Raw genomic sequence first — 27,217 nt, forward strand, 5'->3', positions numbered from 1 at the left:
TCAACCGCCAAATGGGTCACGACCCACAGGTTGAGAACCGCTGACTTAAATGCTCCAGAATCACTTATTTCATCATCTGGTAAAGTTTTACAGACACTCCACTTTATTTTTTAATAGGTCACATCTATACTAACAAAATAAAGTGGAGAATTAGAATTATCTGGATAGTTCATACTAGAGAGATCTTTGACTTGAATTATCTGGATCACTATTTTGATTCTCCATTTTACTTTGTTAAGGTGGACATGGCCTTAGAATCCCCAAGTTAATTCTGTCTAAATTCATTTCAAACTTTCATTTCCAAAATATAAAAAATTCACTTGACTTTCTTCCTTTTCTTTCCTTTTTTTGTTTTGTTTTCCATACCCCATCTCAATTTTTCTTGGCCATACAACCACTTTAATTTGGGTCCATTTGTTTTGATTTGTCTGACACTGCTCTTCCCCAGTGCAGTCGCTGCATTTTTTAACATGGGATACCTGTTATTTTCATTATTTAGTCCCAACCCCTATGTCTCCCTCCTCGAAATCAGTGAGCACTCCCAGTGAAGCTGGAAGCCAAGACTCGGGCGACCTGGGACCATTAACAAGGTAAGAATTGTCCCTTTACAAAGGCCATGGTGGATGTCAGTAATACTCTCCCCCCACCCCCAAAAAAAAGGCCTAAAAGCCATTCTAGGTCGTGTATTATTAAATGTGCATGTGTGCATGCACCTGTATACTCAATCATTTTATGTTTCACTTTATGGTGGCTTGCTATTTTATTCATACAGCAATGATTTTGAACAGTAGGAATTATAAACTTATATGTAATCCGTCCTTGAGTGAGCTAATTAACGCCTGTGTGTTGTTTAACAGCCACAGACATAGCCATTAGCTCGGGTCTAAAAGAAAGCAGGGAAGGACCCCCGGCAAATGGAATGTATACCTGGGTTCTCATTATTCTCCTCCCGTGTTGGTTTGCATGAGAATCTTCGTGACTAGACCACTGAGGTGTTCTAAACCTGAGGTTCATGTTCCAAGCATCTTTTTGTTTTCTTACTAGAGTCGACTAATTTGAGAACTCAGTCCCCAAAGTGTTTCCATTGTTGTTACTAATTATGATGATCACCAAGGTTCACTGCTCTGTTTTGTGAGTCAATTTGCCAATTTTTTTATTACCCTGTGGCTCCTGGAAGATTATATAACTTCTGAAAACAGATCTAGACATTCTCTAATTGAACCCCCCGAAAGGATATCCAAAAGGTAGAGATGTGAAGAGGGCAAGGAGAAGGCTCATTGATATCTGTAGAGTCCTGATGACTTTCTTAATGCAGTTGCTTTCACCAGGATTCCCACATGCAGGTGCACATAGGCAGGTGATGTGAGTGGGGCCAGAGGACCTGTGGCAACTGGTTAGCAAGCTCCTTGTTTATAAAGGCCGGATGGTCTCCTCAGAGCTCAGGCTGATTGAGCTTATGTGGGAATATGGACCCAGTTTTTCACATCTTTCCATTTTCCACGAGAAGCTAAAAATTCAAGTATTTGTGCAATAATCTCCTAAATGTTAAATGGCCATGACTTTGTTAGAAGTAGTTGTGGGCCAGATTTGGCCTGAGGGTTGGCAACTTGTGACCATTAACCCTGTGTACCTGTGTGTATTTCTTGCTACTATATATGTTTCTGGGGGAGAGGTATAAAATTTTGCATTTTTTCTTTTTCTCTAAATACATTATCATATCAGAAAATAAGCATTGTCTTCTGAAAGTGCATTGTCTCCATATAGTCGATTTGGGTAGAGAAAATTATGGAAAGATTATAGTTTAGTGTTAGTCTGAAGTGTAGGGTGGCCGTTTTTTTTTCTTTCTTGTTTTTTTTTGTTTGTTTGTTTGTTTGTTTTTTTTCCTGAAACCAACATGTAAGGCTGGAATTACTGAACCCATATCAGCCTGTTGGTGTGTTTCAGATTTGAGTATGTATTTCGTTTTGATAGGGCCTTTTAAAACCAATGGCCACTGCTTTCAATTTGAGAAGAATGAAAGTAGAGGTTTTTGTGGTTTATTTTAGCAAATTGCCTTTGTGATTTGGGGCGGCACATGTCTTCTCTCATCTTTCGCTTCGAATGCTTCAAAAGGTCTTTGAGGGGAAAGGAAAAGTAATAATAACACAGTTATGTAAGATCTAACATTGTTGTAAGAGCTAGCTGGCACAATATAATCACATTCCTTAGTGGGTTCATGAGTCTATCATTATGTTAATATAGTTGCCTCTTTCTATGCAATGATGGTGTAGTGTCCATTAGTGCTTAGCTTCAAGGGCTGCAGTTAGCAGCATTAAGTTCTGTTACTGAGTTCACAGTTGATGAGCCCTTTTGAAAGCTTTCTAGAGAAAGCTGACCTGTGCTGTTAGCATTCTGGAGACAGCAGCAATTTCTCCTCAGAGACCATCATTCTTCATATTTCCCCCTTCCTTAGATGATTTTTTTTTATTAACTCAAGAAATCACTTTGGAGAAAGTGCTATCCAGGCCTATCCCACACAAACTCCAACTAGCTTCAATTCTTTATGGGAACGTCCTGAATGAGTAGACAACTCAAAGTCAGTGATTAAATTCCTTGCTAAGTGTAGGTTTCATAGGAAGGCAAGAAAATTGGCATTGAGGAAATGATGGTTTTTCAGAAAAACTAAGCACAAAATTTGCTTGAAGAGAAGGCATGAGGAATAGCTTAGTAAATCTTGCCCTTGTTTTGAACTTAGGAAAATTCCATGCAAATTTATGTTTTTGCTTCCATAAAATAGATAGGAGAGTCGAATTTCAGGAGAATATTATATTTGTTGTTAAAATCCCACTTGGAATGTGTTTTCCTTAGAAGAAACATCTCTGAAACAATTACGATTAGCACTTCATAAAACATGAGACTGGGGAAAGAGCGTGGTAATTCCTAAGCATATAACTCTGTAGTCATAAATTTGACTTTGTGTGGAATTTGGACTCTGAAAAATGGAAAATCTTTCAGAAGATAACTTACAGATCAAATTAACACATCTGGTCCTACAGGTGCACATAAATTCTGTCATTCATTTGCCAATATTTCAAACCAAAATTGAAATGTTCTTTACAGAGTCAAATTGGTAAACATTTCTTATATAATCCCTATAAGTGGTTAATTTACAAACTGGCATGCAAGCTATCCCTGTTATAAAGAAAAGGTTAAATCAGTGCTTTTAAAAAAATCAAGTGTAACAAAATTTCTTTTATTGATTTATAAGAGCAGTTGACTTAATATTTTAAAAGACTAAAAAAAGAATTGGAATGTATAATAATTTTTCAATTATAGTAGCATGATTTAATTTTGGTAAACTTGAAGTATCACAATTTGTTTTGCAATTTCTGCTTCTGCTGTTATGGCCTGCTTCTCACTTACAATTTACATTTGTGGTATTTTATATTGTCTTAATCAATTTTGGCACAACTAATTAATCATTTCTCAGTTAATTATACTGGGAAAATACAATGCTCAATATTATTCATAAAATATATGAAAGACTAATTTTACTTATAAACATAGATATAAAAAAATCCTAACTATACTATATGGAACTGGAATTCAGCACAATATTAGAAGGATATCATGCTATGAGTAATTTAGGATTGTTTAAAAAATTCAAAGATATTTTATTGTAGGAAAATGTATTACCATAATTCAGCATATGGAAATATCAAAGAGGGGAAAAATCATTGCAATGTATAATGAAATGGTAATTGAGAAATTTAAACATCTATCCCCATATATTAAAACTTAGTAAACTAGGAATAGAAATATATTTTTTTCAATATAATGAATAGTAGTCGCAAACTAATAGCCTACCTCTTATACATAAGAGTAAAGCATTTGGTAATTTATGGCCCTTAAAGAAGAATGACTTACATGTTTAGTAGAATATATCTCTCTCTCTCAGGACATGACAAGTTCCTTGAGGGCAGAGAGTAAGTGATATTTGAGTTGTATCCATATAGTAGGTATTTGATAAATATTTATTGAATGAATCAACTCTTATGCACACATATATATGCCACCATATCCTATCTAATAATAGACAAAGATTGAAATTGACCGTACCTTCGCTATACCTCCAATTGGCTAATCAGTGAGATATGCAAATTAACCACCAACCAAGATGGCAGTTAATTTGCATACATAGGCGCGAAGCGGCGGAGCGAAGACTGAAGGCGGCTCCGGCCAGAGCAGCACCGGTTTTCCTCTGGCACCTACATATTCTAGTATGTAATAAATTATATTAAATTATACAAACTGTTAAACATGTTTTTCTAATCAGGCATCTCTATTTTTCCATTTTAATGCATTTTCATCTTATCTAATATTTATACTATTTCACTTTTCCCCAATTACAACATAATGCCATTTATATATAAAATTGATGTCTGGCCTCCCAGCCATCAGCACCTGTTAACCAAAACTCTTACATCCATCCATGGATTTTCTCTAGGAAGGTGAGGTCTCTCCCAAGGGGGCCTCAATGTAGCAGATGAAGATATGTTTTCTGAAGCCCTAAATAGGGGAACAAAGGTACAAAAGAAATAGATCAGATGCTGCTCAGGCTTTCAGTTTCATGTATCTTCCAGATTAGAGCCTGGGACGAAGGTACAGATGTCTGCAGATCTCTTCTGTTCAGTGTATACATTTGGCCTCATACAGTAAATATTACATTTCATGTTGACAGAATACTTTGGTAAAATTCAGATATTTGATAAACTCTGCCTTTCCCTGACCACCATCTAGTGAGCTCTCAAATAAGGAAATGAGAATAATTTGTTCATGGTCAATTTGTGCTGGTGGTATCTGGTTACCCTTTCTTTAAAAATATATATATTTTTATTGATTTCAGAGAGGAAGGAAGAGGAAGTGAGAGAGAGGAATATCAATGATGAGAGAAAATCATTGGTGGGCTGCCTCCAGCATGCCCCACACTGGGGATTGAGCTGCAACCTGGGGATGTACCCTGACTGGGAATCAAACCACGACCTCTTGGTTCATAGGTCGATGCTCTACCACTGAGCCACACCATTTGGGCTGGTTACCCTTTCTTTACTCAGTGATTCCAGTGGAGAAAAACATGCTAAGAGGCCACATGGGTTTAATGTCCAAGAGAAAATCCTTGGGCTTTCATCTTTGTCCATAGGATTCTCTGGCTCTATAAGTATACACCTGCACGGAACTTTTGACCCTTTTTTTGGTGGAAACATCACTATCTTCTAAGGTACTCTGATGAACCAAAGGTTAAAGGTAGGACAATAAGGTTTTAGTAAAAGTGAAGAAATACAATAAAATAATGTAAAACCTTGAAGGAAATTTAAGACTATAACAATTTTTTATATATAAAATTCTTTAAATTATCATCATATAAAGAGAAGTCAACAGGATGCCACCAGCTCATTGACTCCAGAGAGACCAATATCACTGATCCAAGGCTGGTAAAAAGTCAGTCTCTGGAAATTAGAATAAAATATACACTGTGGGGTTTTCTCTTCATGCAGCACGTTGCCTGATTAGTTAAACGTTTTTGATATCACTCTGTCTTCCAGAGAGTGCACTGTGTATACCCATGTGGTCATAGCAACACATGAAGCATCTCTTTTAGCAAAGGGGTTGTTGAGCTTTCTTCAAGAAAAGGTTTGCTTGACAGCAGCTCTCTGATGGGAAGTCTTACATTTCTTTCTGAATTCCACTCCGATGGACTTCCTGTGTGGCTCAGTGTGGCCTATACCATGTTAGGGCTTTAATGCTAGGCAACAGGTGAGATTCTCATACAGTAAGTTAATAAAAAGTCTTTTAAAAAAAGGATTTATTGGTATAAATATTTGTTGCACTATCGGGGTTTTATTCCCAACATCAGAAAATCTTTATCATCATCATTGCCAGTCCTAAGTAAGGAAATAAATTAAGGTTGGGAAGTAAAACATTAACTCATTAATTAAATGCCATCCTTAATTAATGACAGTGACAGATTGAGTAATATGATGAATTTTTAAATGTCCATATTATGCTTTTGGAAATGGCATTTAGGAAATAGATTTGAGGATGACATTGGCTGGAGGTTTTCTATTGGGCACTGTGCTCACTTTGGCCCAAGCTGTTTTCTTCATCTGATTAGGGACTAGTGATTTGTTTGACAGAGAAACTGTGGGACTCAAGGGAACTCACTATTCTGCCTTCAAGCTGTCTCTCCACCTTAAAGAGGAGAAGAATAATGTGAAAAGTCGGGTTCCAAGCGTTGCATTTGCTTCAGGGACTACCTAATGTACCTAAAGCTGCTAAGTTCATTTGATGGAGAAGAGAGCTGGACTTTGTCTATTTTTTTCTCAGCACAAACCAGCCTATGCTCAGCATTTTAAAGACAGTCTTCCCTTATTCAATGTGGAAATAAGTCTGAAAATTCTACTGGGACCGTGTGGTGACATCATGCAGTACAACACTGAGTTCCTTTTAAGTGGCTTGGTAGAGCTTAGGAGGGTCAGGCAGACATGCCCTGCTTTACTCTTTCATTTTTTAAAAAAATACGTATTTTTTTATTGATTTCAGAAAGGAGGGGAAAGGGAGAGAGAAGTAGAAACATCAATGATGAGAAAGAATCATTGATTGGCTGCCTCCTGCACACCCCCTACTGGGGATCAAGCCTGCAACCTGGGCAAGTGCCCTTGATCAGAATCAAACTGGGGACCCTTCAGTCCACAGGCCAATGTTCTATCCATTAAGCCAAACCAGCTAGGGCTACTCTTTCATTTTTAAATAAATAAAATAAAAACTATTTCTTTGGGAATTAACTTCCCTCACACTTACCCATCTGCAAAAGGGCAAGTGAAGAGCATTCATTTATTCATTCATGTATTCATTCAATAAATAATTGAGAATTTACTGTGTGCAACACACACAACAAATGTTAAATGTTAAATGTTAAACCTAACAGGGATATAAAGATAGGAATTCTTCTTACTTCTAAAGAGCCTTATTCCAGTAAATGGACAGATTTAATTTGAAGCCATTTAAGGAAATGTAAGGAAGTTACAGCTCTCAAATATTTATACTCATAAGCAATAATATCATAAACCATTATTTCCAAATTATCTATAATTAATTTGTATTCATGTGGGACAGGTGATTTTGATTCGTTAGTACCCTACACAGAGTCTTAACACATATTAGATTCTTGGTAAATGTCCATTGACTTGTGAGTGTGTGTGTGCACATTTACGTGTCTTACATACATACTTATGTGTATGTACAGATTGCAAAAAATTGGGTGGGATGGGTGTAGGATGAGTGGAGGGATGAGGACAAAGATAAAAGCAAGGAAGTTCAAGGTTGCTGGAAAAGTTGCCTGAAGGTGGACTTGACTCAAGGAGAACTATGGGCGGTAGTTATAAGACTGAGGTACAAGGCGAGGATTTCCTCACAGAAACGAGTCAGAAATCCAGTTACTGGGCTCAAAGCTACAAGACAGAATGGGACTAGCAGTGTGTTTGGCTCACTGCTGAGGCTCTGGGCTTTGCAACAGTGATCATTACCTCCTGCATACCTTTTTCAGACTTGGTCTGAAAGCCTGATACAGGGCTACTATTGAGGTTAAGTGGATTGTAGATTGGCAAAGACAGCTGTGGAGCCCGGCTGGCATGGCTCAGTGGTTGAGCATCCACCTATGAACCAGGAGGTGATGGTTCGATTCCCAGTCACGGCGCATGCCTGGGTTGTGGGCTCAGTCCCCAGTGTGGGGCGTGCAGGAGGCAGCTGATCAACGATTCCCTCTCATCATTGATGTTTCTATCTCTCTCTCCCTCTCCCTTCCTCTCTGAAATCAAGAAATTTTTTTTTTTTTAAAAAAAGAGAACTGTGGAATAAGAGACATAGGGATTTCTTTATCGTTGTATAGAAATCAAGTTATTTTTGAATGTGGCTATCTAGGACAGATATATTTAGAGAACAAGCCATTTGAGATGGGCCTTGAAGAATGTACATGTTTTGGACAGGTAGAGAAGGGAGAAAGGGCATTTCAGATGATGGGAAAGGCATAAACAAAGGTAAAGGGTGCGGGAGGTATGGGTTTTAAAATTCATGTTAAGGGGGAAGTGTCTAAAGAGATCAGAATTTGGGAGACAAGTATGACTTTTGAGATAGTTGAGATCCCTGGCTGCTTTCCCTGGTGCTAATGTGAAGAATTTTTACTTAATAGCTTGTTAAAAATACAGGCACCTACCTCACAGGTCTGAGGTGAGGCCTGGAACACAACTATTTTTTAATGCTTCTAAGATCTGAGGACTAGTTAGGGAAACCATTGCTCTAATAAAAAGGACTGACACTAGAGTTTTGGGAGTAGAAAAGGAAATAAAAGGCAGATGAGAGAAGGAAAGGTAAAATGACTCTGGTGTACAGATGGACACGTCCAAAAGTCATGTAATAAAGTAGGACTTGGAGATCAACGGTGATGAGGACTTTGGTATTATTTGTGCAGAAGATGGAAGTGAGGGAGAAGCCACCATGATTGGGGAATGCCTGCTTTGTGGGGATGGAAAGAATAAGGGAATAAGGACCCTGCCAAAACTGGGCATGGGATTTGATGGTTTGGAGTTGTCGTAGTCATGATCAACGTCATCACCACCATCATTTTTGTTACTACTATTATTGCTTGTGATGGTTTATTTCCATAAGTTGAGTTTCTGGAAGTAAAACCAGTCTCAGAGTTTATTGTGTTTATGATTCCTGCTACATTTTGGCATATTGGTTTCCAGGAGAACTGTACTGACTTTAAATGCCACCAGCAGTGTATAACAGTGCCTCAGTCATGCTGACTGTTAGCATTAGCAAACGACAGAGTACTGCCTTCCAAGTATATCTCTTTCTTATAGCAAAACCCACAAAGGGTAAGAGCAAAGATATTCTTGAGGGAAGAATTTGAAGGCTTTCTACTCTGAGGTCTAATAACAATGCGAAGAAGAATGGAAACCACCAACTTGGCTGTGGTGAACAGGAAGAAGTTAAGTCATCAGAGCAAGGTCCATGCAACCCAGATATCACGGGTTTTACTCCTGTTATACTTTCAACAGTTGGCTAGGCAATGTTTTTGTTTTTTGAAATTTTACCTTATCTGAAACTGAGCAGATAAAATGAGCCAATGAAGGGAGAATTTTATAAGAAGTTGGACAGATGAATTGGTAGAAAGTTTAAAATATAAAGTTTTGTTAGTCTCTTAGTAGGTTACTACTAATTTGAAAACTTTTGATGTTTTGCCTATTCTTTTATTCTGAAGTAGTTTTATCTGTTTTTTTTAAAAAAAATTATTTTTCAGCTACAGTTTACATTTAACACCATTTTATATCAGTTTCAGATGCACAGCAAAGTGGCCAGAATGTTTTTGCTATTCTTTAAAGATGTATCGACAATCAAATTGCCCCCCCAAATTGTAAACTAACTGTTACATGGTGGGCCTTTTTAGATGAGATAACACAAGCTATGTTGTGTAGCATGATTAGAGCTAAATAAGTGAATGATTATTTTCCGTGGCATGGAAAACTTATGTGCCTAGTATTTTGAAACAGACTTGGGAATGTGGCCTTAATTGGCAGGTGCAATCTATTTGTGGGACCACAGAACCATGACAGTGCCCCTTAGTCCAGAGTAGATAAGGAATTACTGGGTTATTCGGGATCTGTGCTAACAGCAGGGTCCCTATGAAAGAGATCAGAGATCCTCCCTTACCCCCTCAGAGAGTTAACCTACGAAGTAACTAAGACTGACCAGTGCAGAAAAATGCAACTCTTCACAATAAGCAAATAAAGCTGGATGGTCTCCCAAAGAGGAGCGCTAGACCAAATCTGATTGCACAGTTAAAGAACCTACATCACTCAGAAAGGGTTGGCTTGGTCATCCCAGGAATCCGGGAAATTGGAGGCTGGCAGCAGTGAGGGGGTGTGTCTGGCCTTCCTGAAAGATGTAGATGTGGGGGGTGGGTGGGGAGGTAGAGCAGGGAGAAGCTGTAGTAGTTAAACATTCAGCTTTATTTGTTCTGATTTCGAAGACACTGTGGCCATCCGGCTTCCCAGGAAGCTGGCCTTCAAGGAGAGAAGCTGTCAGGTTGTGTGATTGCTGTGCAGGCAGGTATTGTTCTCATGATAAATTGGTAAAATGGCATCGCAAATGGAGTCTTATTAGGCCACTTAGACTAACTTAGCCACCTAAACCCAATAAACTAGGCACTGATGGTAATGAGTTTATGTCCAGATCCTATCCCTTCCTTCAAACACCAAGTCGAGTGGAATCTCTGATCTTTTCAGGAAAGGGTATCTCCCTGCTCTGTCTTCCAAAGGGTGATGAAAGTACAGTCCAACACCTGGCTGACCGGCACAGAGTCAATAACCATGGAAAAGAAATGATGACTGTCATTGTCTCTCTTTCTTATGGCATTTAGTTAATTTTTCAGCTAATATTGATGGAAGCTTTAAATTGTGCCAGGTGCTGCGCAAGTGATGAAAACAACTTTCTTCCTTGCACATGTTATCAGTATACCACCAGGTATAAATATTCATGTCTATTCTTCTACTAAAATGCAAGATTCTTAGGTGCAAGTTCCATGTCCCAAGCACACCTGTGGGGCCACTTATACGGCATGTTTTACTTTCTGCCTTATCTTGCTAAAATATTTGTGTATGTTTTATCTCTCCATGAGACTGGCAGACGCCTTAAGAACTCTTTTAATACTGAATAATAATAATATTTTACATATTATCCCTTTAAAAGGTATTTTTTTGAGTAAGTAAATGAATGTTTTCATAAAAAATATCCTCTCCCTGCATGCATTGACTGGTCCATTCTAGAAATGACTGAAAACTACAACTGAAAACTATAGTAAGCAGGGTGATTTCTATGTGAAAACATGTTGTGCTAGTATGTTATGTTCACATGTCTTTACTTACAGTTTCACTACTTCTTTCATTTTAAACATACACTACCTGGTAAGATTTCAAACTGCCCAAGAAGCTGTGGGGAAACCATCATTTTATTTTCAATCACACCGTAACTTGATAAGATGGTTGGAAAGCAAGACTGATGTCAATTGGTTAAATAAAAGTATAGTAATTTGGAGGAAGAAAGCTGAAAAACAGTTTAATAGTCATCTGATGCTTTTTAAAAAATCGGGCAGAAAGGTCCTTAGAGGGCCTCCAGGCCTGCCTGCATCCTCATTGGCTGAGGACGGAAGACTTTCCTATGGGCAGAGTTCAGCAGTGTCCAGAGCACAAACCTCCCACCCCTGACCCAGGCGTGGCCCTCTCCAAGGTGCTGCCATTACAGGGGCGGTTTTCTGCAAGCTTGCACAGAAGGAAATCAGCAAACGTTTAACCCAACTTCCTAGGCTACCCTTGGGAACACAAACAACCTTTGCTCACTTAATGTATTGGCTTTAAGTTTTTTTTCAAAGAAAAAGTGCATTTTCCCCAAGTCTGAACACCCCACAGGTAGTAACGGGAACAATGAAGACAAAATAAAACCAGGACGCTTGATAGCATCCTTGGCTGACTACTTACCTACTGCTCGTTACTGACAGTAGCTAGGATTGCTTTTACTGGGTAATAATAGTGTGTGACTGTGGGGGCAGGATCGTGGTGAGTGAGTTACATGGACCCCTTTTTGTTCTGGCTGAGTAAGTGCAAACTCCAGACTGCTAAACTGTGGACTTAGGGGATGATTCTGATGGAATCATCATTTGTACTGCTGACCGGTACAATGCGTTCAGGTGAGCTGTCAGATAAGCAGCAGAACAGCACAACCACCTGGGGTCTGCTGCATTCTTCACCTGCCTGGGAGAAGTGGAAAAGGTCAATAAAGGTCATTCCATCAGAAACCTCAAGGCAAATTGAGGGCAAAATAGCTGATTCCAACTCTTAGGAGGGGATGCTTCTCACAGTCAGCCAGAGCCAGAGGCAGCTGTTCTGTCTAGTAGAGCCAAAAAAAAAAAAATGCCCTTAAAGATAAAAGGTTTGATCCCCAGAGATTGTGAATGGAAACATGAATCACTGTAATGGATCCCATTACATCTGTTTGAAACAAGTGGAAGGAATGAGTGTCCAGAACCAGGAAGGGCTGCTTTTCTTGAGCAGAGAATGGGTCCAGAGCATGGCTACTCACCGGTGCCTACATTATTAGAATCACTTAGGGAGTTTTCAAAAATATGGATGCTTGGGTCCTGCCCCACACTTTCTGATTTAATTGGTGTGAAAGTGGCCTGGGCCTTGGGCCAGGCTTGAGTTAATCACAGGTTTAGATGCTGACATAGTTGAGCAACAGTGATGCTTTCTTTCTGCTGACTAATGAAAGCAATAGTCGAGCCCACTCATTTTCTAAAGGTGGTTTCAGGGTCAGCCATAAGCATTTCCTGGGAACTTGTTAAAATATAAATTCTCGGGCCCCACTCCAGGTCTACGGAGTCAGAATTTCTGGAGTTGGAGGTCAGCATTCTGTATTTTTAGGAAGCCCTCCAGGCCATTCTGATTCATGTCAATGTTTGCCAGCCACTTTCTAAGTCCAGACCTTGATTCTCAAATGAGGTTCACAGATTGGCAGCATTTGTGTCTCCTGGATCTGTCACGTAGATCACTGGCTCAAAGAAATATTTGGTAGTAGATATGTGGTTGTAGTAAGAGCAGCTATTGTTTATCATATGCTTTGTGCTTTATTATAATTTTTTGTATCTCTGTAGAAGAACTGAGAGAGTTCATCCATCCATCTATCCATCCATCCATCCATCCATGCATCTATCCATGCATGTATCCATTTATTCAACTAATGCTATATTCTATAAGCATAGATACCAGACACAGTGCTAGGCATAGCCCCATAATCTAAGGCAGGGCTCCTCAAACTATGGCCCATGGAACACAGGTGGCCCGCCGAAAACATTTATCTGGCCCGCCGGGTGTTTTTGCCACCGCTGTGTGCATAGGAATTTGTTCATAGTTTTTTTTTTAAACTATAGTCTGGCCCTCCAACGGTCTGAGGGACAGTGACTGGCCCCCTGTTTAAAAAGTTTGAGGACCCCTGATCTAAGGATATAGCCACCCTGCCATTATAAGGCTAAAACAGATCAAAGTAAACAGTAAACTGGTGTATAATCAAATCATAGGTAAATATAAGTGCTATGAAGAAAGTAAAGCAGGAAAAGGTAAGGGGTAGTGTGACAAGGAAGTGCTGCTGGAGAAAGGGCGGTGGAAGAAGAAAACCTCTCGGAATGGGTAACATTTGAGCCAAGACATGGATGAAGCAAAGGCGTGAGCTGCTCAGCTCTTTGCGGGAAGAACATCAGGAAGGACACAGGACACAAGGCGGACACCGTGAGGGAGGGGCACAGTGGGTAGAGATGAGTTTTGAAGATAGCTGCAGGCCACCGTCCCAGAAGCCACGGTAAATCTTAACAGGAAAACGGAGCAGGGCTCCTCAAACTTCCAGGCGCCCAGGAATCGCCTGGAACCTTACCCTGTAGTGCGGAGTCAGTGAGTCCAGGGTGAGAGCGGAGTCTCTGTGTTTCCAACAAGTGCCCAAGAGATGCTCATCCTTTTGGTGTGGGGGCCGCACTTGGAGGAAACAAAAGGGTAGGGAAGTTCGGGACACAAGCGGCATGTCCAGTGTCACCAGCTGGTAAATCGCGGAGGCCAAATGTGAATCCCAGACGTCTGATCCAAAGTCCCTGCTGTGCGTCAGTTATCTACCTGATAACCTCCCTCCTGATTCACCTGCAACTGCTTCTGTGCAGGGAATGGAGAGGACCTGCCTGTGTGAGGTCCTTGTGCGCACCCTCTTGATAGAAAAGCTCTTTATCCCTTATTTCAAAGGAGAAATGAAGGCCTGGGTAACTGTGGATACTTGGTGCTGTTGCTTGTGGAGTACTTAAAAGAGTAAGATATCCCTGACATCTTAGAGACAATTGATATGGTTGGTGACCATCTTGGTGTGATATATAAATAAAAAAAACACCACACTACCCATGGGCCTTGAAACCCAATGCATCATCTTTGCAATCACTGACCCGAGGAAGCCATTTAGTCAACGGGCCCTGCAGCCACGCCCCATCTGGCCTGACCTCCCCAGATGCTCCTGCTCTGGCCCATTTGCACTTTTTCATTTGGTTCTCTTCTCTGCGTGGGAGATGCCTGGTGCTCCCAGCTGTCGATGGGCCCTGGGGTGTTAGAGATAAGTTGGCTGCATGTTCGAATCAATCAGGCTTCAATAAGGAACAGCAAAACAAACAAACAAACAAAAAGGTGGGCTTGTGTGGAGTTTGAATATTTAGCTCTGAGCTTCCTTCCTTGAAAACAAACCTAACTTCCAGCATCAAACAGACGTTCCAAGGAAAGGCTGGCTTCTTGCTTTCGCTTGTCACTTGATATTTACTGGGTCTTGCTTGCACTGAGAGGGCTGGGGGGAGGGGAGGGGCGAAGTGGGAGATGTTCTGTGTATGCATTGTACATGCCATTGCCTTGATGAATGACACGGTTCGGTTCGGTCTGTTCCCCTCCCCTTCTGTTAATTCTCTGTGTTCTTTTTCCTTTGTGCTGCACGATTAGGACCCTGCAGTGGGACACAGACCCCTCAGTGCTCCAGTTGCAGTCAGACTCAGAACTTGGGTATATGTCTGCTCTTTTGTTACTCCTTTGATTATTTCTTTGCTACAGTTGTGTTGAAATGCCGGTGCTGTTGCTGCTCTTGTTTCTCCCCTTCTGTTGAACTTCCAGTTTGATGAGTTTATTTCCTTCTGTTTGCCTTCTAAAGTTAAGCTTTGGAGAAAGTCCCTCTTTGTGGAAAATACCACAAAAAGGTGGCTTTTGATCCCCCTCCTTAATTTATATTATTGCCAAATAACACTTCCCGCTCTAAAAAAATACAAACATGCACCCACACCTCTATTTCGAGGTGGGGCACACAAGTTCTGCAATGGAAAATTCGTTTGAATTTATCTTAACCATCCTCCCCCTTTACTAACAAGTGTCCTTAAGTTAATTTTTTGTTAAAATCAGTACTAAAATGTTGTGTGTTTGGTTTCTTTTCCTTTTCACTTTTTTGGACACTTACAATAAGCATTTAATTTGAATTGAGTATGAACATAGAAAGAGTCCTATTAAGGAAAATGCATTTGTTGATTTCTTCAATATTAAGAAATCGCAAATATTTAATGATGGGTAATGTCTTCTACATCCTAAATATCATATCTTTTTTCAGATGAAAATGTATTGCCACAGGTTAAAAGATAGCTTCAGAATGAAAATGTGGTATATATGTACAATAGAATATTCTTAAGCCATAAAAAATGAAATCTTGCCATTTGGAACAATATGGAAGGACCTTGAGGACATTATGCTAAGTGAAATAAGTCAGACAGAAAAAGATAAATACCATTTGATCTCATTTATATGCGGAATCTAAAATAAAAAATGAGCTCATGGATATAAAAACATAGATTGGTGGTTGCCTAAGAGAAAAGGTTGGCAGTTGCCAAAATGGGTGAAGGGGCCCATAAGGTACAAACTTCCATTTATGAAATGAATAAGTCACGGGGATGTCATGTGCAGCATGAATGTAGTTAATAATGCTGTATTGCATATTTAAAAGTCACTAGGAGAGTGGATCATGAAAGCTCTCGTCACAAGAAAAAAATTGTAACAAATCTAGTGATGGATGTAAGCTGGACTTATTGTGGTGCTCATTTTGTAGTACATACAAATATGGAATCATTACTTTGCACACCTGATATTAATAGAATGTTATGTCAATTAGTACTCAATAAAAAATAAAACACACATGTATAACCCAGAAATTTGATTAACTTCTCTTATAGGATTGAAGTTAGCTATGATCATACATGACATGTTTCCAGTGGGATGCTTGTACCAGCTCATGCTCAAGCTCAGACTGGTGCTTCTCTTCCTCACTTTGCATTCAGTGAAATTAGCTTGAAATCTGTCATGGTGGAGTATTTACACCACAAAAATTGGCAAATGCTACAAACCAGGGCTTGCTCCCTTTTCTCCAAGCCAGTTATTAAACATTTACCAACACAACACTAGGTTACCTTAATATGTCAATAACATATCTTATTTCAGTATTTTATGAAACAACTATTTATTTTCTTTCTAAATAGAACTCAATGAATTCCAAAGTGGCTATTTATTTACTTATTTATTTTGGGTTGCTGAGATTTAGGGGCACATATCCATGGGTTTCTATCAATGTCAGTGCCTACTGTAGGTATACGAGGAACTTGAAGGGATATTTGCATATTAGGTTCAAAGCAGTCAGCCCATGTCCCTTTGTATATGCAGAAGTTCTTGGCCGACTCACAATGCTGCTAGACCAAGGAAACATTTTAACACTTTAGGTAACTGATGATATATTATTTTTTAAAAATATTACAAACTTTTTGGCAATTTAGTTATATAGTTCATTGTATTATACCAGTATTTAAATTCATATTATTTAAATAGCCAAGAAATACGGCTTAAATTGAGCAGAGAAACAATGGTATGTTATGGTTCGGGGGAACTTCAGAGTGCAGTTCTTCAGTATATTATTGTGCTTGAGAAAATGAGGATGGCACTGGCAGGGACTCTGCCTTATGCCCTCATATGAACAGATTTTCAGACAGATTGTGGCATTGCTACATTACACTTGCTGATGTGGAACAGTTAGGAATTTTCCCATTTTTATCTGTTTTCCAAGCAAAAGCTCAGTTAACTATGCAGATGAAAACTTGTGACTCTTTCTGTGGAGATGGCATATCTGTGGCTCCCACCTTGCCTCCCACATTTTAATTCCAAGTGGACCTAGTGAGTCAGAGAGAGACAGATATGAGACTTCCTGTTCACCGGGTAGCTTATCTTAGACAGTTTGGAAGGAGCATTCAGAATATTTGAGAGAGGAGATTATTTAGCCATGTTGCAATTTCAAATAGTGATTTAAGGAAAAATTTTCCTTTTCGGTAGTACTTATATACAGAAAAAGTTTGTTCTCATACATACTTTTATGAAATATACTTCAGGCTCCACGATTTTTCTAGAGGCAATTTTATTTTCTCTTCTTGATCCTGGCCATGGAATTGGATATAGCTTGCTCTGTCACTTGACTTTTTTAAAAGATAGCTTTTCTGAGTATAATTGACATAAGAAACCACACACATTAAAATATTCAAATAGATAAGTTTTAATGTAAACACAGCCATGAAACCATCACCACCATCAAGATAATGAGCATATTCATCATCCCCAAAAGCTGCCCACGCCCCTTTGTAATCCTCACTCCTGCTTCTCCCCATCCCCTCAAACAACTGATCTGCTTTCTGTGGTCAGTATATATTAGTTTAAATATCTAGAATGTCATAGGAATGAAATCATGCAATAGTTATTCTTTTGACTTCTTTCATTTGGAACAATTATTTCGAGATTCCCTGTGTATCAGTAGGTCATTCCTTTTTATTACTGAGTGGTATTTTCTTGTATGGATAGACCACTATTGATTTATCCAGTCACTTTTTTTTTATTGATTTTTTACAGAGAGGAAGGGAGAGAGATAGAGAGTTAGAAACATCGATGAGAGAGAAACATCGATCAGCTGCCTCCTGCACACCTCCTACTGGGGATGTGCCCGCAACCAAGGTACATGCCTTTGACCAGAATTGAACCTGGACCCTTCAGTCCGCAGGCCGACGCTCCATCCACTGAGCCAAACCGGTTTCAGCTCCAGTCACTTTTTGATGTGCATTTGGGTTACTTCCATTTTTTTCCCTTTAAAAATAAAACTTCATTTTTTTTTATGGACATATGCTTTTCTTTTTTTTTGTGGGGAGAGGGAGGTCATAAATAACACCAAGTAGAATGGCTGAATTATATAGTGGATGTACATTTAACTGAAAACGCTCTCCAACTCTTTTCACCTTTACACATTCTCACCAGCAGTGTATGAGAGCCTCCGTTCCTCCCCATTCTTGACAATGCTTATTTTGGAATTAAAACATGTTTTAAACCACTAGTAAAAGAGTGTAATGGTATCACATTGTAGTTTTGATTTGCATTTACCTAGTGACTACTGTTGAATACCTATGTGTGCATTTCCTATTTGAATTTTTCTTAGATGAAATGCCAACTTAAATCTTTTGCCCTGTTGTTTTTAATTTGATTGTTTGACTCTCATTACTTCTGGAGTTTTGAGAGTTCTTTATACATTTGGTATACAATCCTTTATTTGATATATAATTTATAAATATTTTCTCCCAGTCTGTGACTTATCATTTTCATTATTTCAATAGCCTTTAAGACACTTTTAATTTTGACAAATTCCAGTTTACAAATTTTTTCTTTTATGAGTCATGCTGTTGACATAATTTCAATGTTCAATTATTCCTTAAATATTTGTTAGGATACAATTTACCTGTGAAACCATTTGGATTTGGAATTTTATTGTGAGGAAGGTTTTAAAAATACAAATTCAATAGCTGTAATAGTAATGGAGCTATTGCAGTTATCTATTTTTTTTCTGAGTGAACTTTGTGTTTTTCAAGTAATATGTCCATTTCTTCTCCATTTGTAAATTCATTGGCCTAAAATTGTGTATGTAATCACTTATCTTTTAAATATCTACATGATCTTTATATATAGTTACCTCTCTCACTCCTGATATTGGTAAATTTTGTCTGACTTTTTCTCCGGATAAGAATGGCTAGATGTTTATTGATTTTATTGCCCTTCTCAAAGAATCAGTATTTGGTTCTCTGTAAAGGTACTAGAAAAACACATGTTCTTCAAGATGGTGATAGGTGTTTGAGAAAATCGGGTAGTTCTAGAGTCTTTTTATGTTGTAAAGTTATTTCCATTTGCCTAACAGAATAGTAATAGCTCATTGGCTGTTGATGAAGTAGCCTTCTTTTGGCTAATTCTCCAAGTTTTGTCAAATGTTCTTATGTATTATGCTTTGATCTCTGGTTTGAATGAATTTATAAGGTTTCCCATGTTACAATGCCCATGGGAAGTGTTTTCCTGAGAATGATGTGGGTTGTGTTCTTGAGCAAACTGAATCTTTGACTCTTCAATAACACCTAATCGAACTTTCTACAGAAATGGAAATATGGAACAGCATCTCATAGTGTGTGTGTGTGTGTGTGTGTGTGTGTGTGTGTGTGTGTGTGTGTGTGTCTATATCAAAATATAATGGTAAATGCATCTTAGAATCTGTAAATATATAACAAATTTATGAAAAACTTCAATAAAATTGTTTTTAACAGATCCAATCAAAATTTTGTCATGAGAGTGAGAGAAAGCACTTTGCCCACCTCTTAAAATACTCATGTGTTCAGTCTGCAAACATTTATTGAGAAACTGCTCAGAGCCTATCTTTTTTTCTGCCCTCAAGAATCTTGTAAAAGCAGTTATGGGATATTTTTTGTTCCACACTAGCAACTGGATTAAACAGATATATTCCTTTTTTTATTCTACTTCAGAAAAATGCATATAGCCAGTCGGTAAGGATGAATGCTTATACTTTCATACTCAATGTCTTGAATTCAATAATGTTATAGTTTATGTTAAAACTTCTATAGGAGGGTTTTAATAAATATCAATTCAATAAAAGGCCATTCTTATAAAATTTCTGTATTATTGGTGTTTGTATGTACTGATATTTGAGAAAACTTCGGAACCTTCTGTCCTGATAATTCTGAATTTTTAATTTTTTGTGTGAAGTGGGAACTTGATAGTACACCCTTCACCAATGCTGTCAAGCTCTATTATAACCATGACTTTTGACTCGTCTCTCTTCCCGGAAGATTTACTTGTGCTGTGAAAGTCAAAGCAAAGCCTTTGGCTATACCTGTAGACTGAGCCAGACTTGATATTTGCTTCTGTTCAGGAAAAATACTTTAGCTGCCAAACTAATATCTCTGCACAGTAAGCAGTAAATATCATGGAAGCGAAATAAATACTTCCTTAGATGATTTTTAAAACTGTGAACATAGAAAATGGAAACTCATCCTTCTTGATGTAATCAGAAAAGGTCACCCATCACGCTGCATCTCAATCCTTGGAGGAAAACACCCACTCTGAACAGAGATGGTAATCTAGTGTGGTGGGGGCTGCCACGCCAGGCTCACTTCCTCTGTGCGGGGCCCAGGCCCCCTTTCCTCTGGTGGTGTCCCATTCCCAACTCTAGACATCAGTCCTTGAGATGTCACGCCTTGACACCTAATTACACTAGCGTATGGTGTTAGAAGACGAAATAACCTTTTATCTTTTTTGAACACCTCTTACATACTGCAAGGGTTTCCATGCCCTTAGCTCCCTATATTCTCTTTTCTTATGGATGCAGCATTATCTCACATGACTCTCAGCGAGTGGCTCCCAGGGCTACACTTTCTGTTTTGTCTTCTTTCTGAGCTTTTTTCTTACATCTCATACAATTGGAAAACTCCTTACCACAAACTCACCCACTGACATACTCATTTTTACCCCAAAGCAGAACTTTCTATGGATTCCCCTATGTCTTCCAGTTACGCCACTCGCTTTTCTTCCCATACGGTATGGAATCTTGAAATAATCTCTAGTCTGTTATTTTTTTCTTTACCTCCCATACCAAGTGAATTGCTAAGGTCTACCCTTAATTCTTGTCCAGTCACCAAACTACAGCATTTCCTTTGTATTCCCAGTGATGTCACCTGTGAGTGCTTTCTCATCACCCTGGACCAAGTCTCCACATTGGATAGACAGTCGGTCACAAACCCTGAAATCATCTATTAGATTGTCTCCTTTGAATTAATCCTTTGCCTGGATTCTCTGTGTAGTTACTGAACCCACCCACCCTTGGCTTGTAGATTCTTTCTCAATTCCCCCTTTTCTCCACACTCAGTTTCTAAAGTCCCACACGTAATCTCTGCTTGCTCATTTGTCAAACAAGGAGATTTTGATTCCATTCTTCACACAGTTGTTATACTAATATATTTTAAATGTTTCTTTGAAGCTGTCAGTTTCTTAGTCACCTTTAGTAATTCCCCGTTGTCCACAGGGTCAAGTCCAAATTCTTTAGCCTGCGATTTGAAGTTCTCCAGTCATCTGGCCTCAGTGTACCTCTCTAATTTTATCTCCCACTGTTCCTCAACTTAAAACTTCCATCCTGAAAAACTGGTCTCTCGAGCATAAAATATGAATTTGATCTTTAGATTACAGAGCTCCCTCCCCAGAATGCCCTCCTCAGTCCTTTCCATTTGACTGAGTCCTGCCTGTCTTTCAAGACTCACATCATGCCTCTATTCCCAGTGAAACTTGCTTTGTTTCCCCAGACACATAATAATTTTCCCATTAGACTCTCCTGTCCCACTTACTTTGTGAATTCTCATGTTGGCTCTTTTTATTTGCTACCTCTCATTCTTGTTTGCTTTTTAATGTTTATGTTTGGTTTCCTCAATCTCCCCATGTTATAAGCATCCAGCATTGTGCTGGGCTTCAAAAATTGTTTAAGGTTGCTGATAATAATGTTGGCTGATGTAGGCCAGTTGTCAAGAACATGGTAGGTACGTAGAGGATTTCTGGACAAGGAAGAAAATGGTATCATTATCACTCTCTCGGTTTTAGGGGCCTCTTCTTTGAGAAACCTCAGAAATTTGTAAGTAGCACACGGAAAAAATATCTCTGGTAGTACCACTAATGTATCTTAGGGATGAAATAGTCATATGCAAATAATTAGGCATAAAACCCAGCAGGATTGAATCTGGGCCCATTGCAGACATTCTTTTATTCCTTGCCTTTGGCCTACTTTGGCATCTGGCCAAATAACTCTTTGTCTCTGGGAACATCTGTTCCTGGTTTCATCTGTTTGACTTCCAGGTCCCTTCTGTGCTCTAGAGGCTGCCCGTTATTACAATGACCCCTTTTGATTTCTTGGCTTCTGACACAAGTTCCTGAATCTGTACTTATTTACCCACACTTCACTCCTGCCACCAGGTCTAGCCAATATATCCTCAACATTTTGATTTCCACTCATTGAACACGTTGAGATTTTATTCAAAGACCAATATTGAGGGTCTTCTGTGATTTACAATTTCTAATAGTTGAAGTTTCTCAGATGCTTGAGGTATACTTCTATTCTGGCTTTGCTATGTCTTCACAGAGGCTCCTGCACAATGACATTAAACAAAATTCTACTAATGTCAGGCTCAGTAACAGAGGATTAGCTGATGGTTCCGTGAAGTTCTCATGGCAACCACCTTGCTTAAAGTTTTCGCTACCTGAAGCCAGTTCTCTGATAATGGAGATAGTACAGCAGTGTTTATGCAGTTTTATTCACTTACCTTATTGTATATAATTAACTGTGGTCTGAAATTAGAGCAGTTTGAGTTGCACTGTATCTAACCAACTCAGGAGGCATTTGATGATGCTTATGACCATGGTGAAGACACGCTCAGGTTCTCTTTCATGTGCCTTGGGAAGCTTTTAGGTGATGCAGTCCCTCTTGAACCCTTCTCCCAGGGTCAGAATTGGTTACTGGTTGGGGCCAATGGGCATCAATGAGGGTTGATGTTCATTACAAAAACCTTTCTTAGCTCCCAAGGTCAATTTTGCCTCTGAAGAGTAAGAAAAATTAAGCATAAGCCAACTGAATATCCACATGCAAAAGAATGAAATTATACCCCTACTTCACTCCATATGCAAAATTAACTAACAAATAGATCAAAGACTAAATGTCAGAGCTAAAACTTTGGAGAAGACATAGGTGTAAATTCATGATCTTAAATTAGGCAATGGTTTCTTAGATATGACACCAAAAGCATAAGCAACCAATGAAAATATAGATAAATTGATTTCATTAAATTTAAGACTTAAGTACCTCAAAGGACACCATCAAGAAAGTGAAAAGACAACCCACAGAATGGGATAAAATATTTGCAAGTCATATGTCTGCTAAGGGTCTAGTATCCAAAATATATGAAAGTCTCTTACAACTCAGCAATAAAAGACAAATAACCCAATTTTAAAATGGGCAACAAATTTGAATTAGGCATTTCTCCAGAAAAGGTATACTGGCTAGGGCTGGGAACCATTGTATGGTACTTACCTTGGAAGCATGATCCTTTCAGTGTGTCCTGATAATCTACGCCTGGCTGCTTCCCAAGAATCCTTTCTCATGATTATAAAATGGGCATGTGCTTGGACCTCTACTTTATTGTGTTGTAAGAGTGTGCCTCAATCAGTGGATGATCATAAGGCATCAGGAAAAAGCAGGAGAACAAGGTCAACAATACAGTTTTTAAAAACATGGTCCTTGGTAGTGTTGGACAGAGCCAAGGCCTAGGTCTGTCAATGCCTTTGCCATTTTGAGCAAATGAGAAAACTTAGGCTCAGTGATGTTTTATAATCTGTAAAATTGGAATATGATGTAAAATTTTAAAAATAAGAATAAAACAAGATAATATATGTAAAGTGTTGACACAGTTACTAAAACAAAGTGTTTTCTAATTCTTTTGCGGGAGGCTGCATGGAGGGCTGGGGACCCAGCCTGACCCTCCTTTACACTCTGGTCCAGGCTTCTGGGTGAATAGGCCCACGTGGCTTGGGCTGCAGTCATGCTCATTGGGCCTGCAGAGACAGCCAGCCGGGCTTGCTCTCCCAGCCAGCCGTGGTTTGTTTGTGTCTACTTTGTGTGCATCTGAGATCTTACCTCAGTTGTTTCAGTAGCTCATAGAAAAGAGGAAGTTTGTGTTTCCCAAGAATGCTTGGGAAATTGTGCATAGAAATTCCTGGCTGTGCTATGCATGTTCTTTCATTTTATTATGACTGCTACTAAAAAATAAATGCAGTGAGCCTGTGCCATCTGCTAGTAATAATTAAAAACAATAATGTGAACAGAGCGTGCTTCCACTAGTTCTAGAGAGCTAGAAATGTGTGATTTGGGATAAATTATTATTTCGTCTTTCTCTTTTTCCCTCTGTCTTTTACACACATACTGTCTACCTGTACATTTTTAAGAAATATAATAGGATATGTTCAATATTAATACTAAATGTATATGCAAAAATATTGTTCTAGAAACTGTCATAAGCTATGTCTGTAAATTATGTATATATGTATACATAATTTTTACGTAATATGTATGTGGTTCATATACATTACCCATAACCATCCTAATAGTAAGTGCTAGTAATATCTCCATTTTACGGATGAGGAAACTGAGGCCGAGAGCGGTTAGATAACTTGTTCATGGTCACACACACAGCTAGGTGGTGTGGCTAGTGTTTGTGTATGTGGCCACCAGACTGTTCTGCCTCCATGATTGTATGTTTCCTGGGTGATTCAGGAGGCACTTCAGGCTTTTGCAGTAACTCAGAAATCACCATTGAGAGCCTTAGGTAGGAGTTAGGTTTTAGTAGGAAAAGCACAGACCAGGATTCAGGCCGACAGTGTTTCTTAAGTTCCTCATCTATAAGCTGGAGGTGATGATAACATTTGCCCATACACCTCATAGAGGTGAAAGACATCTGAAAACTCTTCAAGTGCTACATAAATATTCAGACATTATTTTTTACATGGTCACAGTTCATTTGGGAATTCCAAGGTAGAACTTTATCACTGTTAGCCAGTGGCCTCTTCACTCCTCTGTGCTACATCAGGGAGTCTTTAAACAGATTCACATGCTGTTCTGTGTTAGTTACTTTTCTGGAGAAATGAAAGGTGTTATACTCCCCCTTGGAATATCTTCTTATTGTTGTCACAGAGAACATGTTACTCCATCTCTCTTTTCTTTACATTTGAGAAGCATATTTTTCTTTTGTCCCTTTTACCTAAGAGACTAGAATTTTATATTACAAATGAAAATTCCCTTTATGAATTTAAATCAAGCAAATTCAGAGATGCTCACAATGGAAGGGGTCTTACCTGAGCTGGACCAAAACCTTTGTTTTATAGATAGAAAAACCAACGAGTCAGCATGAGGGTCCCATCTGACATCACCCAGCAAATTAGGGCCAAAGTGGGCCAAGAACCCAAGTGTCTCGAAGGTCCGTTCTACTGGCTTACCCTGACCCTTGTACTGGAAACTGAGGGTATTGGGGGTTTGATGTAATCCTTTGTTTTAGTACTGATAGCTCTTCTGCATGGAATGGTTTCCCTCTCTAAGCATGTGTACTTTGTTACTTATAGGCGGAGACTACACAAACTGGGAGTGTCGAAGGTTACCCAGGTGGATTTCCTGCCCCGGGAAGTAGTATCCTACTCCAAGGAGACCCAGACTCCTCTGGCTACACATCAGTCTGAAGGTGAACTATGTCTTTTGTTTACTTTAAATATTATCTCTGGAGGAATTGCCAGGGAGGCCCATCCTTCTTGTTGATTTCATAGTTTACCATACGAGACCTTTACAGGTCACTAACTTAACGACATGCCAACGCTTAAGTCTTCTTTGTCTCTAGAGAGGGAATCCAGTGGTTCTCTTCCAAGGGACCCATGAACTTTAACATGGATAACTTAGTGAGATTCCCACTTTATCAAAACTGTGTGGGAGGCAGGGGGGATCATCAAAGGGTGATATAATAGAAACTGTTCTGAATGTTATCAATACGAAGAGTGTGTACATTAAGGTGCATCATTTGCAGGAGTCCGCCAACTATAGTCTACCACCTGTTCCTCAAAATAGTGTTTTGGAACACAGCCACGCCCAGTTGTGCATGTTGATATGGTTGCTTTTTGGCTACTATGGTAAAGTTGAGTAGCTGTGACAGAGAATTTATGGCTCACAGAGCCAAAAATTCTTTACTGTAATCTGCTGCTTTACAGAAAAGCTTTGCTGACCGCTGATTTGCTTTGCCAATTCAGAAGACAACACATAGTTTCTTACCATTATTTAAAAAGCTTTACAAATGCAAGCTTATCAGAGGTGCATGGGAATTGAATTCACGCTCCTTCATACATACCAGAAACATCGAGTGGAAAATTTGCATTCAAATCTCGGTGGATAAAAAATATTTATATATATGAATAAGAGCAGTTAAAGCTGATAAATCAGAATGCTCCCTGGGAGTAAAAATTTACACCAAAGCAGAAGAGGGACCCGTATGTACTTACAATAGGATAAGCACAGATTGCATTGCTCGAGAACAGCAATATTGTTAGAGGCAAGCACATTCTTTTTTTTTTCTTTTCTTTTTTTTTCTTTATATTGTTTTTGCTGTTTGGTGTGCTAGAATTCTGGTTTTACTGTTGTTATGTAGTCAATACTGTACAAAAGCTGTGAGAATGAAAAATGGTTCCTATTTCCTGCATGGTTTACAGGAAATACATAAATCAGTGCAGTTTGGTTTGTGCAAGCTACAGAGTTTTTCAATTTCGGTTTTAAACACATGATGTCAAAAGCAAAGTGAAATTGATGCCTACAGGCCTTCTGAGAACCTTTCCTGGGTGATTCTTTGGTAACAGGGACTCCATTTTTCAAGTCTGATATTGAAAGTTTTTAGATGCAAACAAGTAGCTCCCTCTGGTGGTGAAATGTTAAACCACTGCAACAAATGTAAGACCTGTATATTAATGTGGCAGGAAAGACAAAGTTAGAAAAGTCTTGGGGAGCCCATCTAGTCTATCCTTGGGTGTCCAGCAGATTGGGAAGATTCATTAAAAAAACAGCCTCACCACCCAACCCAAACATTTGTTTGAGTTCATTTACTGCCAGAGGTATTTGCAGGCTGTAGCCTGAGGTATGTTTACCTAGCCCCAAATTTGACTCATAATATAAAGTTATACAACTGAAATCAGAGAAAGAGTGAACTCTTGTTTTTTTAATGTGTAGGCTTCAGATATTGGGAAAGGTACAGAAATACTTACCAGGGAAGATAAATTAAGGATGAACAGGCATCCACTCTAAACTTTTAAACTGGGCACATCAAAAGGAAAAGCCGGTGCATTCATTTTATGACTGCAGAGAGAGCTTGGGAGCCCTCATTACGCTGCGGTCCAAGCAGCGGGAGAGAAGGCATTTATTCCTTAGATATTGGCAGAAGTCTGCTCTGTTTTGTTAACAAGACTCTTAGAGTGTTTTGTGGTGATGGGTGTGTCAGTGGTTCAGATTCCACAATACAGACTTGAATTCAAAACTAGCTGCTGTTGCTCTAGACATGGAAACAATCCCCGAAGAGTTTAGACAGGAAGAGCTTTAGATTTGG

At 39.0% G+C, this 27,217-nt stretch overlaps 1 protein-coding gene across 4 annotated transcripts in view; it reads left to right on the plus strand.

The window, feature by feature from the left end:
- DYNC1I1 (dynein, cytoplasmic 1, intermediate chain 1) overlaps positions 1 to 27,217 on the plus strand; it is a 245,306-nt gene that overhangs the window by 8,835 nt on the left and 209,254 nt on the right. The window contains exons 3-5 of one of the 4 annotated variants that reach the window (XM_006779241.1): positions 500 to 590; positions 14,604 to 14,663; positions 25,206 to 25,321. In XM_006779241.1, coding sequence (XP_006779304.1) covers positions 500 to 590; positions 14,604 to 14,663; positions 25,206 to 25,321 — 267 coding nt within the window. Of the gene's footprint in view, positions 1 to 448; positions 591 to 14,603; positions 14,664 to 25,205; positions 25,322 to 27,217 lie in introns of all 4 variants that reach the window. The other 3 variants (XM_006779240.2, XM_006779242.2, XM_006779243.2) reach the window with 3 other exon arrangements.

The sequence above is a fragment of the Myotis davidii genome, unplaced genomic scaffold (assembly GCF_000327345.1).
Source record: "Myotis davidii unplaced genomic scaffold, ASM32734v1 scaffold187, whole genome shotgun sequence".
In the NCBI taxonomy this organism is placed as follows: Eukaryota; Metazoa; Chordata; class Mammalia; order Chiroptera; family Vespertilionidae; genus Myotis; species Myotis davidii.